This window comes from Megalobrama amblycephala, linkage group LG3 (genome assembly GCF_018812025.1).
Source record: "Megalobrama amblycephala isolate DHTTF-2021 linkage group LG3, ASM1881202v1, whole genome shotgun sequence".
NCBI classification, from domain to species: Eukaryota; Metazoa; Chordata; class Actinopteri; order Cypriniformes; family Xenocyprididae; genus Megalobrama; species Megalobrama amblycephala.
The window spans coordinates 18,967,196-18,986,390 of NC_063046.1; the positions used below are offsets into that span (position 1 = coordinate 18,967,196).

General features: G+C 35.7%; 2 protein-coding genes and 1 long non-coding RNA gene across 5 annotated transcripts in view; 2 read left to right on the forward strand and 1 right to left on the reverse strand.

Moving 5' to 3' along the window:
* Positions 1 to 230: 230 nt before the first annotated feature.
* On the forward strand, positions 231 to 14,854 carry ano9b (anoctamin 9b). The gene is made up of 24 exons (XM_048184435.1): positions 231 to 528; positions 3,447 to 3,503; positions 3,822 to 3,953; positions 4,038 to 4,183; positions 5,732 to 5,781; positions 7,219 to 7,277; positions 7,398 to 7,483; positions 7,564 to 7,698; positions 7,841 to 7,934; positions 10,556 to 10,616; positions 10,698 to 10,780; positions 10,867 to 10,971; positions 11,836 to 12,000; positions 12,095 to 12,131; positions 12,242 to 12,353; positions 12,436 to 12,493; positions 12,648 to 12,745; positions 12,839 to 13,035; positions 13,237 to 13,389; positions 13,503 to 13,650; positions 13,788 to 13,904; positions 14,043 to 14,136; positions 14,227 to 14,339; positions 14,475 to 14,854. Exons 1-24 carry the CDS (start codon positions 502 to 504, stop codon positions 14,515 to 14,517), a joined length of 2,370 nt encoding a protein of 789 aa, XP_048040392.1. The 5' UTR covers positions 231 to 501; the 3' UTR covers positions 14,518 to 14,854.
* An 870-nt stretch (positions 14,855 to 15,724) lies between these two features.
* Positions 15,725 to 19,195, forward strand: part of LOC125264767 — a 30,760-nt gene continuing 27,289 nt past the window's right edge. Inside the window, exon 1 of one of the 2 annotated variants that reach the window (XR_007184118.1) lies at positions 15,725 to 16,042. This is a non-coding gene — a long non-coding RNA (uncharacterized LOC125264767). The remainder of the gene's footprint in view (positions 16,043 to 19,195) is intronic. The other variant, XR_007184117.1, reaches the window with a different exon arrangement.
* Positions 18,105 to 19,195, reverse strand: part of pkp3b (plakophilin 3b) — a 32,784-nt gene continuing 31,693 nt past the window's right edge. For both annotated transcript variants that reach the window (XM_048184445.1, XM_048184444.1), the window contains one exon: positions 18,105 to 18,895. In XM_048184445.1, coding sequence (XP_048040402.1) covers positions 18,854 to 18,895 — 42 coding nt within the window. In that variant the 3' untranslated portion in view covers positions 18,105 to 18,853. The remainder of the gene's footprint in view (positions 18,896 to 19,195) is intronic.

Genomic DNA, 19,195 nt, shown 5'->3' on the forward strand with positions numbered 1-19,195 from the left:
TTGACTGAGATGCAAATATATTGATTAAATATTTTTTCCAATTTTATCTATAATGTTTCTTACGCACTAAACATAATGACGTGAAATAATTATGGTTCCAAAAGATTTATTTTTTGCTCAATTAAAGAAAGTATTTGCATATAATAATTTTGATACCAGGGACCATTCAGAGCTTAAACTGTTGGCACTGAGTTTCGATCTCAAGCTATCAGTATTGATGTCTGTTTATTGACAGTAAAGAAATCTCGGGACCGCCCTTCAGATGACGTCTGTGCTCTCACCTGTAAATGCACAAGTCAAGATCATACCGTCGAGCTCGCAGATGTCTCAAATATGAGATGGGCAATGCGGAAGTGTAGGCTACATTGCTTTCGTTCGGTCTTTAGTCAGAGAATTTCTCTCATTAGTTAAAGCTGGTCTTCGGCTATGTGAGTATAAGAAGAGAGACTGACGACGGTCTGCCTGAACTGAACTGAACTGAACTGCTTTGAAAACTTTGATATGACGATGTTCTTCACTGATCGAGAGGTACAATGTGTGTGTTGGTGTGTATGTGTGTGTGTGTGTGTCTTCCAGGTTTCGCAGGTGCATAGGTCAGTGCCTGTCTGATTGATTTTGAGGTGTTTATTCATTTAACTTGTCAATGTGAGACATTTGTAATAATGTGAGACATAGCTCACGTGGAGAAAAGACTATTTTAAGGCTGTTTAGTAATTTTAAATGTGCAGTTTATACCGTATATATAATATTTAGTACAGTGGAGTAGTTTCTGTGTTACACTCACCCTGTCATAAACATCACTGGCATTCACTACTAATATTGATCTAACAAGATATCCTTGTTACACATAAAGAGAGGCAAATTACAGTAACAGTAACGTTTAAAATTTTTATTTTATTTCTATTTTATTTTTTGACTTTGTCTTGGGATGTAAATAACTGTCTCATTTGTATTATTAAAATTTGTGTATTATAGTTGTTTCAACTGCATTATTTAGGAGGGATTTATGTCCTCAGAAAAGGACGAACTATTCTGAGGAACACTTACCTGACCTGAACATCTTGTTGCTGAGATCTTTCAGGTGTATGTTTCAGAAGGGAGACTTTGCTGTGAACGTAAACATAAATGTTGATGTACAGCTCATGTTTTACTTAGACAACTCAGTAATTTGCTTGTGATGTCCTTAAACTTGATTAATACAAAAGCTTTATTAGGGATTAGATTTTTTTAGACTCATTATTGATGAATCTGTTTTGGTAGAGTAAAATGATCAGGTATGTGTTCACATTACGTAAATGTACGCAAAAACTGAATGAATAATGGTTCTGTTGTGGTTAAACTGGTTATTTGTCATGAGACTGTGCTGCTTCTTTAAATGTCATAGACTAGAGCAAGAACACATTTTAATGACTGTGGCTTCAGTTAATGATTGAGGCAGAGGTGAGGAATCACAATCCATGTTCTTAGTGATTCCTCTGTCTTTCTGACACTCACAAACACACACTCGGCAAACAATTGTAGTTCTATAAAATGTCACCCAAAGGCATGCCTTGACCTGCCATCATACCAGAAAGAGTAGCTACTGTCAAAGTGAAACAAGGACGTAGGAAAATAAAAGGGAAAGAAAGCTTTTAAATGCCACCAGAATTTATCATACAAATTCTTATTTTATGTTTTACGTCTTTAAAAGATTGGCATAATAATGTAAACGTATATCTACTACAATCAACTACAACATATTAGCATACTACAACATACTATCGACATAACAATACAAGTGAAAAACTTAAAAAAGACATTTGGATCCTGCTGTATTTGGTCATTTTGCTTTATATAAAGCAGGTTAGTTATTAAAGGGATAGTTCATCCAAAAATGTAAATTCTGTCATCATTTACTCACCCTCAAGTTGTTCCAATCCTGTATGAATTTCTTTCGTCTGCTGAACACTTCTTTTGTGTTTCATAAAAAAAATCATACAGGTTTGGAACAACTTGAGGGTGAGTAAATGATGGAGGAATTTTCATTTTTAGGTGAACTATCCCTTTAATTATTACTAGTAAGATAGTTGTCGCTGTATGGCTTGCACACTCAAAAAAATGATTCTAGCTGCTTGTTCAGTTTATTTAAATAAAATAAGCTGAACCAACACAAATCTTTAGTTTTTTACTTAATTGGCATTTGCACTCAATTGTATTATGTTAAATGAAATTAAATTTGCAAAATGTTAGGTTAACCTAAACCATTTGTGTTGGGACGACATGAATCATTTATGTTGCATTGATTGAAACTGGGCAGTGGATTTCTAGTTCCCAGCATGCTTTGCGTAGGGAAAGATCAGGACAGTAAATTATGAACTTAAGTGCTGTTTAATGTGTTTTTAGTAAAGGGAAATACCTTTTAAAGTTTGATGTTCAGTTATATTTGACATTTAAAAGAGTTTGTTATGTCGATTTTTTTTGAGGTTACCATTATGCTGAAGTGTAGACCTTGTGGTTAGGCTATGGGTGGCTGCATGAAATAAATCTATGTTGTTCTCAACAAGCTTTAACTGTGCTAAAGCCAGTGATGAGAAGTTCTTTACCTGATCATTACTTGCATGCTATAAATGTTACTTAGCATATGAAAAGTGATATTTTAGTTTAGTTTTTATAGAAATATAAATAAATTAGTTTGAGGGCCAGCACATAATTTACACAGTCTACATATGGTCATCAGCTTTATCCCTCTCAATGGTCATGAAACATGTATGTCTGTGTACAACAGCTATTCACAACCTAAGCACAAGCGCACATCTTCACCATGATGGTAACAAAATTTTTTTTATATATATACGCTACAAACTCTTTTAAATGTTCAAAATAACTAAACATTAAACACTTAAACACTAACAGGTCTTTCCATTTCCTTAAAAGTGCAGAAAACTTGAGCAACACTGCACAAGGGCACCAGTCTGAATTGCATTAGCACTGGTTGGATCAACAAGAATGAATTATGTTCAGGAAACATTCACAGAATATGTCAAATGAAACTGGTGTGATCTCATTCAATTACCATGAATTTTACTCATCAGTACAATTAACCTATCTTAAGTTCAAATAAATCAGTTCAACTGTGTGGAAATAGGTGTCATAATTGAATTAAGTTAGACCAACAAGTTATTTTTTTGAGTGCATTAGGACAGGTTAGAAATTTGTGTTTGAATTGTGATAAGGTTTGGCATCACATTTTGTACTGTGTCATTTAAAGGGTGATACTGGGTTGATTTATTGTAAGTACATAGATACATTTTGTGATGTCCTCAATACATGAATGACAGTGGCAGTAGATGTAGAATCCTGATTCTGACAGATGGAGTTTACATATACGGTGAAATCAAATTTTTGTGCATTGCCCAATAAACCTTTTTTACCTATTTATAGTTCTCTGTTATTTCTATGTATTGTAGGAAGATGTGGCTATGTACGAGCTGGACAATACAAATGAGACCTTACTTCCAGCACAGGTAGGAAAAGGAACGACACGTGTCTTTTTATGCATTTGTTGATCAATTGGATTCAATACCACAGTCATATTTCTACACAAGCACATGTTCAGTTATGATAACTGCTAACTACACATGCAAAGCGCATGATGATGGTGTGGTTCTTACCACACTATGGTCATAATGTCACATTCACATCACTTCTTGCCCAGCATGACCTAAGCTTCTGGAAAAAAAAAAGGGACAGACACAAACACTCAACCAACCAAACCACAAAAAATGGTATGTGTGCAAGCAGTTTCCTTCTTTTTTGGTCATTTCTGCATTTGTTTCATTCAGCGTAACTCGTACCTTCCTCGATTATGTGACTATGTCCTGGTGGCTGAAAAAGTGGAGGACATGGAGGATCAAATCTTCAAGAAACAGGATGCTTTTATCAGCGAACTGAAACAGAAGAACTTTAAAGTGACTGTATGTTGTCACCGTCACACACATTAGTATTGTGTCTTTCAGTTACATTCTGTCTTACTCAAGGCTCTCATTACTGTTGAACAGAGAATTGAACATGCTGAAAAGGTGTTCTTCGGTATCTGTGCACCTGAGGAGATATTTGCAAAGTACAAATACTTGCTAAAGGTGTCCGATGCCTGTAACTGGAGTGGGGAGCAAAAGTGCGAATCATCTGTGTCATTCTGCACCAGGTAAAGGTCACAGAAAGCATCTTCACACTGCTTAAAACTAGGGATGCACAGATACCATTTTTAAGAACAGAGTACGAGTACCGATATTTTTTTTTCCTGGTACTCGCTGATACCAATGCCGATGCCTATACATTTATTAATTTCTCTCTCTCTGTCTTTTTTGGTGATGTTGCAGTTTTCCAAGCACAACACAGTGAGACTAATGAATGTAGGACAGCTTCTTTATTATTAATCTAATGAAAAAAGTAAAACATTTTTATGTGCTTGTCACAGACTTAAAGAACAAAAATTTCACAGTGTCCAATAACCTTCAAAGGGCATAATTACCAATATATATAATTGTTTTTATATGAAAAGAAATTTACAAACAATACAACAAATACTATGTTAATACTATACTACTTTTGTTGTTTTATTAACATTAATGACAAATTTTTAATTAGTCTACGGAATCCATGGATACTGACACATATCCTGTTTTCACCCACGTTTATGTTCACTTAAGCCATAACCGACTCTATTTATGTGAGATACTCCACACGATGGACATTTTGACAACTATGTGTGCATTTGACCATTCAGGCGCAAGGAGAACTGATCGTGTGCAAGAAAGAGAGAGAGAGAGAGCGCTGTCATTCAGTGCAATTCCGCTTATCCCGCCTTCACTAATCGATAAAGAATTGTGATTGAAAGCATGCAGTTCGCAATGTGTGGGTCGTCATCATTAAAGGTGCTAAAGAGGATCTTTTCGTCGACTGAGAAACCAAAGACTGTTACTGAGTTTTTGAAATGAGCGCATGCGTAAGAACAACCCCCCTCCTTCACAGCTCATTTCGAGGGAACGCCTCCCAAAACTCATGCACGAGTATTGGAACACGAGTGTTTACCACCGGCATTCGCTGTGTCGTGTTAGTGGATTCATTATGTCGGACTCACCGCAGGTAACTCATAATCTGCAGTTGTTATTCCTGTCTCCTGACAAAAACATTGCATGCGGTGCCTGTGGAGTGTGGAAAGTTACTGGAGCGCGCAGCCGCGCACGTCTCTCACAAGGATCGTCACGGCAGTGATTGACAAGCCAGAGGGCCAATCGTTTACGCGATGATCGCGTAAACGATTGGCTGATGTTTTTAAGGCCCTACCTCGTGCCCAGATGATGTATATTAATATTCCTTTCAGTGCACCTAATAAATCTTTTATCAGTTAGTAAAGACAGTTTCAAGTAATATTGCAAAAATGTATAAAACAAAACATCCTCTTTAGCACCTTTAATTCTGAAGTATTTCCACACCTCTGAGGCTGACATTGTTTCTGCTGCCGCCGCCGGTGTCTCTGTGCACAGAAAATTCTGTCAGTTACGTCACGTGAGGTATCAGTCTTTGGTATGGGGGGTATTTTTACGAGTACGAGTACAAGTAGGCTACATGAGCTTGGTATCGGCCAATACTGGTATCAGTATCGGCGCATCCCTACTTAAAAATAAAACCTGCTGCATGAGATGTTCCTTTCATAGCTTTTGTAATGAGTTTCTTTTCCTTTGTTTCATAGAATCAGGATTGTCCACTTTGTCTTGAACAATACGTTTATAGGATCAGGAGGTACACTTTTTCTCTTGCAGACCTCCCACTCTCTGTCTTTCCTATTCACTTTCACTTCATCATTTTTTCTCATTGTTGTCGTGACTAAAAACCTATCCAACTGTTCAAAAGTTTGGGGTCTGAAGGCTGAATTTATTTAAAGGATTAGTTCACATTAAAATGAATATTACCCCAATCTTTACTCACCCTTGTGGTTGTGGGTAATAAAGGCCATCTGAAGTAAAGCGATGCGTTTGTGTAAGAAAAATATCCATATTTAAGATGTTATGAAAGTAAAATATCTATTCTGCCAAACCGCCTTCCGTATTCTACTTAGGAAGAAAGTAAAATGCCTCCAGCAGTTCAAAATGCTTAATGCTACATCCTACGCCTTCCATATTCAACACTGTGTCAGTTGCGCTTCCTCCCTAAGTTGAATACGGAAGGCGGTCTGGTGGAAGCTAGATATTTTACCTTATATCTTGTTAAATATGGATATTTTTCTTACACAAATGCATCGCTTTCACTTCAGAAGGCCTTTATTAACCCCCTGGAGCCGTGTGGAGTACGTTTATAATGGATGGATGCACTTTCTTCAGCTTTATACTTGTTGGTCCCGTTCACTGCCATTATAAAGCTTGGATGTGTCAGGATATTTATTAATATAATTCCGATTGTGTTCATCAGAAAGAAAAAATTCATACCTAGGATTTCATGAGGTTGAGTAAAACTGGGGGTAATTTTTCTTTGAAAGTGAACTAATCCTTAACACATTAAAAGCAGTACTTTTGTGAAATATTATTACCATTTAAAATGACTGTTTTATGTTATATTATATTTTAAAATGTCAAAATGTCATATATCCCTGTTATGGCAAAGCTGAATTTTCAGCATCATTAATCCAGTCTTCTCAGTGTCACATGATCCTTCAGAAATCATTCTTATATGCTGATTGGTGCTGAAGAAACATTTCTTATTATAATCAGCGCTGAAAAAATATTTTTAATACAGTGTTTTCAGGTTTCTTTGATAGGCCTAAATACATTTTAAAAGAACAGCATTTATTTGAAATAGAATTTTTTAGCATTATAAATGTCTTTACTGGCACTTTTGATCAATTTAGTGCATTCTCTCTGAATAAAAGTATTAATTTCTTTCAAATATCTTACTTTCCCCCAAATTTTTAACAGTAGTGTAACTTGAGTCTGTTGTAACATTTTCATCTTTAAGCCTTTCGAACACTCTGTCTACAAAAAGCTATACATAAAATGTATGTAATTTGAAACTGCATTGAATCTAAAAGTGTTTAAATTTGCCTATGCATGTATTAAAATGGCTCAGAAGTAAATAATATAGATACCCATTCATGTTCATTTTTTTTAAAGAAATATTAAAAGGGACCAGGACTGAGCCTGTGTAATATTATCAATGTCTCTATCCACTATTTTATTCTGTAAGAGGGCCTGAAAGAGCTGCTGAGTCAAGGTGCTTTTGAGTCCATCTTCTGTCTGCACGAGGTAAAAGCTCTTATTTGTTAAAGTATATTTACATAGACTGTAGCCAAGGAAATCATGAAATATATCTAAGCTTTTTCTTTCTAAAAGGTCATGTTAAACATTGTTGACTTGTCTCTTCAGAAACAAGAGCAGAAAAAACTAAGGAAGAAGTGGGCAAGCTGGCTTTCAGTATTTAAGCTTTTTAAACAGCCTGTCACTGATGTCAAGTAAGTTCTACTGTTTTTTCTTCTTCTCTTTTCCTTTTTTTTTTTTTTTTACACTGTATGTTCACATATGTAATTTTTAGGGACTATTTTGGGGAGAAAGTGGCACTGTATTACCTGTGGCTGGGCTGTTACACACGGATGCTCGTTCCTGCTGCTGTTATTGGTATTGTCGTGTTCTTGTACGGCCTTGCGTTCTTCAATACCAGTCCACTCATGTGAGTATACTTAGAGCAAGCAAATTCACGTGAGTTTTGAGGTGTAGAGACAGATGACTGATCAGATGCAGACAGACTAATCTGATTTTAATTTACACTTAATTATGTCTTAAGTTGTGGTCTGGTTATTGTGTTCTTATAGTCATGAAGTCTGTGATTCCAACACCATCATGTGTCCAAGATGTGACATAAGATGCAAGGCGTGGAACCTGTCTGACACCTGTACATATGCCAAGGTCAGTGAATAAACATGTTACTGTTTTATTATAATTGAGCATTTTTCAACACCATTAATTGTTGTTAATGATATACAACTGTTCAAAAGTTTGGGGTTGGTAAGATTTTTAAATGTTTTTGAAAGATGTCTCTTATGCTGACCAATATTTATTTGATCACAAAATACAGCAAAAATAGTAATATTGTGAATTAATACATTTAATACTATTAATACAATTTAATATAACATTTTTAAAAATATTTAGGGCGTGAGCACCGCTGGTGTGAGGACCCTATTGTAATTGCTCAGTCAAGTATTCTTATTCTCCGAAATGAATCACATTTTTGAAGGCCTAAACATGCTCATGAAACTTTACACACATGTCAGAAGTGGTGAAAATTTACATCTGATATGGGTTTCTGAATTAGGTGTGGCAAAATGGCTCAATAGCGCCACCTACAAAATTTCAATTAAGCGCCCTTTGAGCTACGTTTCACATACAAGTATGAAATTCGGTAGATGGATGTAACAGCCCAATACCTACAAAAAAGTCCATGGGAGCAAAATCTGAAAACTCAACAGGAAGTGAGATACTTTGAATTTGCTCTGCAAAAATGTTTTTTGCAATTTTTGCCATTTCCAGATATTGTACTTTAACAAACTCCTTCTAGAGATTTTATCAGATCAACATAATATTTGGTCAGTCAAATCTAAAGGTCTTTGCAACGTAAAATTGCGAAGATCTTGAATTTTCACTGAATGAAACAGGAAGTTGTTGTAACTCGGGCATACAATGTCAGATCTGCCCCATACTTCACATGTTTTATTAGAGTAGTGACCTGAAGACATCTACATGGCAATATTCAGTTACAGTCAAAGCGCCACCTGCGGTCAACAGGAAATAGCATGTTTTACACTGTGATTAACTCGCCATATAGTTTTAACCAGATCGACATCATATATGGTCAGTCTAATCTTAAAGGATTAGTTCACTTTCAAATTAAAATTTCCTGATAATTTACTCACCCCCATGTCATCCAAGATGTCCATGTCCTTTCTTCAGTCGAAAAGAAATTAAGGTTTTTGATGAAAACATTCCAGGATTAATTTCCTTATAGTGGACTTCAATAGACCCTAAAGGGTTGAAGGTCAAAATTACAGTTTCATTTCAGCTTCAAAGGGCTTTAAACGATAACAGACGGGGAATAAGGGTCTTATCTAGTGAAATGATCGGTCAATTTCTAAAACAACAATAAAAATTGATATGCTTTATAAACACAAATGAATGCCTCAAAAATGCCAGACCGCCTTTCGTATTCTTCAAAAACCTTACGCTCTATGTCCTACATCTTCCCTATTCAACTTATGGAAAAAACGGAACTGGCGCCGCGTTCATTCCTTAATTTGAATAGGAATGTTTTCCATCATTTATTTTCGATTGAAGAAAGAAGGACATGAACATCTTGGATGACATGGGGGTGAGTAAATTATCAGGAAATTTTCATTTGAAAGTCAACTAATCCTTTAAGGCCTTAGTGATGTTAAATTGTCAAGATCTTGAGTTTTTGTTGAAGGGCGTCTCTGTGGCAGCCTGACAAAGCTGTTGTAAGTCAGACATATAATGTCCATACCTGCCCCAAACTTTTTGATAAGAAGAAAATGTTTGATAAGAGTCATGCAAGATATCTACATGCAAATATTCAGTTAGTGGCAAGCTTTCACTGTAATTCACTCGCAGAAACCGATTTACATATGCCATGAAGTACATCTTAGAAACATGTTAAATCATGCAACACTTAGCTAAGTGCTAATGTATGCGGTTAATGCCACGAAACAGGAAGTTGTTGTAACTCAAGCATGCAATATCCAATCTGCCCAAAACTTCACATGTTTGATAAGTGCCCTGGCCTGAAGAGATCTACATGACAATATTCAGTTATAGTCATAGCACCACCAGCTGATAGCAGGAAGTGTGGCAAATACAAATGACTGACATAGTCCTCCTATATTTATGTACTTAATTAAATATTGCCCACTGTGCTCTGTTTTCCTAAACCACGGGGTGGCGGTGGCACGGTTGTGAGGGCCCTTTCATCACTGCTTGCAGCTTTAATTTAAAATGTAATTTAATCCTGTGATGGTTAAGCTGCAGTTTCAGTCTTTAGTGTCACATATTCCTTCAGAAATCATTCTAATATGCTGATGCTCAAGAAACATTTCTTATATTTTGAAAACAGTTGTGCTGCTTAATGTTTCTGTGAAAATCGTGATGCATTTTTTCAGTATTTTTTGATGAAAAAATAGAAAGTTGAAAATGAAAATAACAGCATTTCAAATAAATTAAATGTTCTTTAACATTATAAATGTATTTCCTTTTACTTTTGATCAATGTAGTGCATCCTTGCTGAATGAAAGTATTAATTTCTTAAAATAAATAAATAAATAAATAAATATATATATATATATATATATATATATATATATATATATATATATATATATATATATATATCTTACTGACCCCAGACTTTTGAGTGGTAGTGTATATTCAAAATAAATGAGGACTGAATGCCACTATATTTTCTGCCTGTGCTTCTCTGTGCCATCTTGACTAGTTGTATTAACAGTAAATGCTTACAGGTGAGCCAACTATTTGACAATGAAGGGACTGTTGTTTTTTCCATGTTCATGGCGATTTGGGGTAAGTTTTTGCCTTTCAGCTTAAGCAAAGTACATACTTCTATGCCATATGACAAATGCTAAGTTAGTGTTTTTTGACTAGCAACCCTGTTCTTGGAGGTGTGGAAGAGACATCGAGCTCTGTATGTGTCAAAGTGGAAAGTGTATGACTGGTGCGAGGAGGAGGTAGACTCATTACGTTTTTCTTATCATTACTTTTGGCATATTTAATATGCATCTTCTGATGGAGCCGAATGTCTGTTTGTCCACAGGAAGAATTGATTTTGGAGATTGTAAATAACCCTCAGTGTAAGCCTAAAGAGTTCAGACATTCTTACCTTCGCAGCATCGTGGTGCTTCTGTTGGTCACATTAGTGGTGAGAAACACATTTTCACAGATTCTCCAAGGTGTTCACAAACTTTCAAGCAGCACTGAAACACATTTTCACAGATTCTGCAAGGTGTTCACAAACTTTCAAGCAGCACTGTATATATACATATAAATATACACACACACACACACACACACATATATATATATATATATATATATATAATATACATATGTGTGTATATATATATATATATACACATAATAAAACATAATATAAACAAAACTCTATTGGCTAAATTAAAAAATTGGAGGAGCTGTTCAATATGCCCTGCCCTGTCTTCCTGTTTCCATTGAAATTACGTCAACACATTGAATAATGCTGTGTTCCAAGGCACTTCATTGGGCTTTAAGGAAAGGAAGGTGAATGTCCTTGAGTGGCCAAGTCAGAGCCCTGGCTTTCACCACGGAATTTGTCTCAACTTGAGCAATTCTGTAAGAAAGAATGGGCAAATACTCCCCAATCTAGGTGTGCAAAGCTAGTACACACATATCCAAAAAGATTAATGGCTATAATGAAAGCAAAAGGTGGCTCTGCAAAGTATTAAATCAGGGGACTGATGACTTTTCCAACCTTATTTTAGTTTTTCAGTTTAAGTTTATTTTATTATTATTACTATTATTATTATTAGTTTGTTATTATTTTTTAGAGCTGTCACCTTTTGTTGTTGTTTATTTCAAACTGTATGACAAATAAAGTAACTATTTTAAAGGGATATGATGATTTTCTATAGGCATTGTATACTGGATGTGCATTAACATTATTATTACTTCAAAAGTAATTGTTTAAAAGGATCTACACTTATAAACATATTATATAATACAACTATATCTCCTTCATTGTGCTCAGCTGTTGGTGATCATCGGTCTGACCCATGCTCTGGTCATCTGCCGTGTTTTAACTGCAATATTGCTGTCCCAAAAAGAGTTTGAGTTTCTGCGTGATCATGCCACCACAATAGCCATGTTGTCTGGAGCAGTGCTACACTACATTACTATTCAGGTTATGACTCGGGTAAGAACTGACAGATACACTGTCTAACTGGCATAAAACATCTGCTTGTTAAAAAAAAACATAGCACCTTTCTAATTAATATAATTCTTTTCAGGTCAACAAATTTGTGGCCTTCAAACTGTGTGAGTTTGGTGGGTAATACATGTAAATAATAATAATAATAATTGCATGAAATTCATTACATCAGTAAATAGGCAAAGTACTTAAAATGTCTGTCTGTTTTTTTGTTTTGTTTTTGTAGAGAAGCCCCGCTCCTTTGCAGCCACAGAGAAGCGTTTCACAGTGAAGATGTTCACATTTCAATTCTTTACTCTCTTCTCATCACTATTTTATGTGGCGTTCTTTCTGGGAAGGTAATTGTGTACGTGTGTGTGCTTATCTAGTTATTTACTCTAAAAACGGTCTATTCAAACTGTCTCTTTATGCTGTGCTTAGGATCAATGGCTATCCAGGAAACTATGTACGAATTTTAGGGGAATGGAGACTAGAAGAGGTATGATTCATGTAGGAATCATTGTACATTTATATTTACAAATGCATATTTACATGTGTGCATTTGGCAGATGCTATTATCCAAAGCTGAATCAATTCTTCAAATCTAATTGTAAAAAAATAATTGTTAACAGTCATTTTTCTCTCTGGTTTAGTGTCATCCAAGCGGCTGCCTTACAGATCTCTTCATCCAGATGGCTGTTATTCTGGTGCTCAAACAAACAATCAACAACATATTTGAGTTCACAGTGCCGTAAGTGTTGTCTAAATAAGATCTTCTTTTGCTGTTCGCTCTTATTGGACTGCTCTCTCACTTTCCATCTCTGGCTCTGTCATTTCTCTGCAGTTGGTTAAAGCTGTGTTTTAGGCGCACAAAAGCTAAGACGATTCGCAGAAAGTGTGGTAACTGTTACCGGAAGGCATGTCGAGAGGAGGGGAGTAACATCTACCCATGTGACCTCTGCAACCTTCGTAATTGGCTGGAAAACTATGACCTGAGTGATGTTAATGCTTTCACCTTGTTTAATGAGTTTTTGGAAATGGGTTTGTATCTTTCTCTGTTACCTGTCTTCAGCACAAACTAATTTTAGATCAAGTTTTAAATTGTAATATCATATTTGGATTGTAAAGATGCATTTTATATATTTTGACATTTGTTGGAGTGATGTTTAGTGCAAATAAAATAAGTGTGGCTAATGTGCTAAAATATTGTCCACTAACACATGTTCTTTCCTGTGTCATTAGTTCTTCAGTTCAGTTTTACCACCATCTTTGTGGCTGCGTTTCCTCTGGCTCCTTTATTGGCTCTCATCAATAACATTTTTGAGATCAGACTGGATGCCATCAAGATGGTCAGCCTTGAGCGCCGCCTAGTGCCCAAAAAGACAAATGACATTGGTGAATATCTACTGTATTTGCTGTTTTGCACATGTATTTGTGTAGTTGTAATGTGTCAGTTATCATCATGGCGTAAACCATTGCATAATGTGCCGTGTGTTCTCTGGTGGCAGGTGTGTGGACTAGAATATTAGAAGCTGTTGGTGTGATGGCTGTCATTGCTAATGGACTAGTGATTGGGATTTCCTCTGACTTCATACCCCGTCTGGTGTATCGATACCATTATGGACCTTGTGCTGTCAGCAATAGTACAAACCTGGAGTGAGTATCTGAGCCACAAGCCATCAGACCAAATAAGCTGTTTTTGTCCACCGTTATCTCTATTGGTAAAAAGTGTCATATACAAAAACTGTATTTTTTTTTAAGCATACATGATGGACATTAATTTTGTCTGATAGCTGTATGACAGGGTATATCAACAACACACTGGCAACAGCGTTCATGTCCAATGAGGCAGTGAGACGTGACTTCAAGGAACTGATCACAGACAGTGGATATAATGTTACTCAATGCAGGTGTGACAACTTTTTACTACTACATCTAAATATAAAACGGATGAATTTGACTGGCTGTTTCATACTGTATGGGCTGATGAGGAAATGTTTCATGTGATACCGTGTCATTGCATTGAATGTGTATTATGTGTCGTACAGTTACAAAGACTACCGCAGTGATGAAGACCAGAGTCTCACCTCTCAGTTTTGGCTCATTCTGGCACTCCGCTTTGCCTTTGTTATTCTGTTTGAGGTACAAATGTCAGAGCTATTTCTGTTTTGTATTCTATTTTAAGTTATTAAATATTGTCTGAGATATTTTGTTTTTTTTTCCTCCGCTCAGCATGTGGTGGTGATGTGCAAATTTATTGCTGCCTGGTTTATACCTGACAGTCCCATCAGAGTGAAGAATTCCAGGCTCAATGACAAACTGAGAAGACTGAAAAAAGAACTTGAGTAAGTATTTTTATGCATCAGACATATAACTTCTCGCTGCTTTGTATTCATGATGTAGATTTATATTAAAATATTTAGGAGCATAATTACAAGCCTCTCTGTGATGCTTATTTATTGATGTTGATTTTCTAACAGGACAGCAAATGCAATATATGACAGCAGATCTACTGAGGTGTGAACGATGAAGGTTTTGAAAACGTTCTGACTTCTGTGTGCAAATAAGACTTGACACAAGCAAGATTTCTGTATTTGACTGAGATCATTATCTCACTTGAATCAGTACATGGGACGGATCTCTTCGCTTCACTACTTCCAGAGCCTTCAGAATCTTACTGGAGCTTTGCTCTCTTTGCAGTTTACAGTTTTCCCTCAAGATGAGTCAAATATGTTCTGCTTCAGAGGAATACACCATACATATTTGTGGTTGCATCATAAATGAATTATATTTCTGAGCAATGAAAGACGATTTGACTTTTTTTTTTTTTTTTTTTTTTTTTGGGAGAATGGGAGAATGTCAAATCAGACAGCTGATGTCTATGATTTTATTTAGTGTGTGCTTCTAAAAGAATGTCCAATAAGCCTAAAAAAAAAAAATCCATTAAATTTGTTGCCAAAAAACATTCTGTGACGATGTATGTTCCCTAGAAGTTTTTATCAATGTAACTGTTTTTTTAATGTTTACTCTTAAAGTAAAGAAAGCTATATTTGGCTTTACTGTTAAAAACCTAGTTTCATGAGGATTTTTACTTAAATGTGAAGACAAAGGAATTATGCCAGTGTGTGTTATACTCTTTACTATGCTGTCCATGGCTTTTCTAAACAACTGTCTTTCTTGGTACATATATTTTGATATTGTATTTTTGATACTGTTGTTTTAAAATCATTGTATTCCAGGAATGAATATGGTGAAATAAATGTTGAAAGTGTGGTTGAAATAAAACTGTCAACCCTTTTGTCATCCACAAGATGTCAGTAAAAATGCATGTTTACACTGCTGAGTAGCTTCAGACCAACAATGAATACTTGTGTTCCACAGAGATTCCATAGTTACTTTTGGACCATGCATTTTGTCTTATTCTGTCAGTTGCTTAAAGTGTGGTAAGTTATACTAGGTTACTTTAATCCAGTGGTTCTCAAACTTTTTGACTTGAAGCCCCCCATTGTTCAACAATTATTCAAAGGCCCCCCCATACTGGCAAAGATATTTACTCTGGTATTTCTGCTGTAATTTTGAAAATGCTGGTTAATTTTATTAAACAAAACCTTAAGTGTTCAATTTAATTAACCATGACTTTTTGATTCAAGAAAGAAGCAGGGCGGGTTGAACGATTTCAGATTAGATCTTGTCTTTTAAAGTTCCCCTATTGTGGATTTTTGAAAATTACCTTTCATGTAGTGTGTAACATAGCTCTAAGTGAATGAAAACATCCTGCAAAGTTTTAAATCTGAAATTGCACCATATATAAAGTAATTGTCTCTTAAAAGTAAGAGTCGACTCTGAGTCAATTAAACGAGTCGTTTGTAAAATGAATCCCAAGCCGTTTCGTTGTGACGTCAAAACGAAACATTAGCATATCGCCCGCCCACGTATTGCGCGCGCAGACACCAGGGAAAACTTCAACCTAAATGCGTTCAATGAAGGATGGGTCAGTACCCAGTTTATTTGGACCAGCTTCTTTCTCCGCCGAATCACAACCTGTCCTGTAAGTATGATTAGTAATTGTTGCTGTTATGGTCTCCATAGCATGCACATACTTATTTAGTTTTGTGTGTTGTGTACATTCTAGACAGCTGGTAGGTCTCAGACTTAACCAGCCTGACGGCAATATGTGTTCGCTCGCAATTGTCTAGAAATGTGTCAAACGTTTGTCTTTGTTATTACTTGGAGTTATGATAAAGAATAGAACAATACGTTGACGATGCTTTATCAATACGTTTCTGCGTTGAGCTAATGCATATACAATGAATGTTTTGTGTTTACCACCGCGCAGTGAGCTTTGGGCTAGTTTCGCTAACATAAACACAAAACTTATTTCCTTGTGTTTATTTTTAGAACAGAGCGGAGCAAAATCATTATTATAATACAATGTAAGTGCTGCAAGCACTGTATACTGTACTCCTGTATACAACTGAATAGGTCATCAGACCAATCACTGCAGATTAGCATCACGCAAATGAGGGGTTTGGAAAAATGAATCATTGAGCGAATCGTTTGGGAGTCGTTGAGCAAATAAGGTAAAAATAAATGCATATTATAAGACAATAAAAGTATTTTTTGACCTTGCTTGCTTGTAATCTTGTTGTTGGGGACTCCCAAAACAAAATAGGAACATTTCAAATGCCATAATAGGGGCACTTTAAGCATTTTTTTTTTTTTTTTTTTAATATACAATTGAATCATTTTAAGTCGGAAATTTGTTGAGGCCTGCCAATGGGCCCCTGCCCTCATGTTGAAAACGTTCTATTGTGTTGCAATCATTGGGTTATTCATAAGCTAATATTTATTTTAATAATATTATTTTTTATATATAAATACAATGTGAAGAAATGTTTTGCTCTTTCCTTGTTTGTTGGAATTGGGGGGAAACATCTGCTGAAGTCATTTTCAGCCTTTTGGTGCCTTTTATCCACCCTTTTTATTTTTCTTCTAATAATATTCCTTGAAGATTAACAGAAATGTTGAACTTTGAGATCAGGCAGCTGTGAATCTTGTGTCAGAGAGTGTGTGCATTCACATATTTTCTTAGTCTTGTACTGCTTCCTCTAAGTGTTGCTGGGCCACATACGGGGAACTGAGTAGTTTCATGTGTGCATATTTCTGTGGCTGCTTTGGGCTTTTCCATTCAGCCAAACATACTTGGCTCATACCACGCAAACCAGATATGCATAAAATGTGGAGTGACTTTGTAATTTGGTAACATTAAAACTCTTAATCTTCCTTTTTAATTACCATTTTTCTCTTGTGGATAAACTGTGTTGGATTTTACTTCTACTTTTTTTCTTTCTTTTTTTTATTGTTTAGAGAGTAAACAGAACAATTTCTCTGGGCAGGAGATTTGTAAAAACTAACATTGCACTCTGTTTATCTACCTCTCTTCATCCAGTCAGGCCAAAGTGCTTTGTCAGCATTTTACAATTCTCTATATTGAAGAGAGAGAGCTGTTTTTGGTCAGTGGTTGCTCAGAATATTCCCATGTACTCAACTAAAGGCCACAACAATTGTACACTGACCCATAACACATTCTAACCTATCAGTCATTAGCCTCAAGAAACCTACCAAAAAAGAACAAGAGCTGAGCATGTATGCACAAGACTTTTTGTGTCAGTTCCTTTTCTGTAAAGTGTGTACTTTTCAACTTTCATGAACCTCTTTATTCAGAATTACCATCAGAAGCATTTTAATAAACAGCATAAAAGTTATATGAATATGCTCTGATGCATAAATGGATTAGAGGGAGAGAGGGAAGGAGATGAAGTACATGAAATCACACAAATCACTCAAAGCCATTTAGTTCATGTGTTAAATTTGGGTGCTGACTGCACATCAAACATGAAAAAAAAAAAAAAAAAACTTTTTTCCAAGATATATCGAAATTATTGGTGTTTTAGTTTAATCTTTAGAAATGGCACACAAATTCTTTGAATATATCCTCTGGAAATTACTTGTACTTATAATAAAAATGTTCAAATATGCATTTCTATCTGTTTCTAAAGACAATAGGTGTGTAATATTTGTGCTTTTAGAATAAGGCTTTTACACGATACTTAGTTTCAAAAGTTTATTTGAGGTGCAATGTTATTTGTAAGCTCATTTGCACTCAAAATCCAAGGCTATTATAGCTGTAACAACTACAAAAGCCTGCAGAAATGTTACATGAAAAGCAAAAATCTCAAATATTTATTGCAAAACCAGCAAATCTGTTTCTTTAGTTATAAACAACTACAACATTTTAGTTCACAGTCCACTTCAGTCTCTCTTTCTGTAAAGGTCATGATTTCAGCCTATGAACTGTGAATATATGCGTGCAAAATAAAAAAATAATATATGTATGAATGTTTATGATAAGACGGAGAGGCTAGACAAGCTTAAACTTCAAATCTATGTAAAAGAAGCAGGTCTGATGAAAAGAATTAGTCTTTGACTTGTTGCTGCAGTATGTACTGTAATGGAACTAATGGATGTTAATGGCTTCTCTCAAACAGGCTTCTGGCTTACAGTATATCATTAATTTAACCATGACAAACACATGCTTATCAGCCTGTCTGTTAGACTAAGCGCTCCACAAGCATTCCTCTACATCTCTGGCGTGTTGTAATACTTTAAGGGTGCTGTTAACTAAAATGTATTCTATAGTAAAAACATTAGAATTCACTCTCTTCGCTACTGGTCACAATATGTGTGTGTTTGAGAGAAGCAGGCTGGTCGCATTCCCTTTGGTGGTAGACGTATAAAATCCCATCGATGTCAAATGCAATCTTGTCCACTGAGTTTAGCCTTGAGTCATGGACACGGATTAGATGGTCGCATCAGTGAAATCTCGTCTTGTGAACCCTTTCTGTAAAATTGAAAACAGAAAAAGATCATTCTAAATTAGTAGTATATAATAGTCTGAATATAAAAGGTAGTAATGAAGAAATATACTGGTATATTGCATCTAGATGATGGAAAGGCAAGAAGTTGGCCCAAACTTTGATCAAAAAGGAACTTCCTGCATTCCAGTCACATTCCACATGGACCACTGATCTGACCAACGCCATTCTGAACACCACAGACACAACAGACTTTAACTAGTCTCAGCCTCAAACTGTTAGTCCATGGACCGCCCACAGTATGTGATGCACATAAAAATGGCAAG

Bases quoted from the DNA above. Each gene is read 5' to 3' on its own strand.
- ano9b (XM_048184435.1), top strand. From the start codon at position 502: ATGACGATGTTCTTCACTGATCGAGAG. The intron at 12,494-12,647 runs GTATGATTCATG...TCTCTGGTTTAG, and splicing joins GGGAATGGAGACTAGAAGAG to TGTCATCCAAGCGGCTGCCT. The intron at 14,137-14,226 runs GTACAAATGTCA...TCCTCCGCTCAG, and splicing joins CCTTTGTTATTCTGTTTGAG to CATGTGGTGGTGATGTGCAA.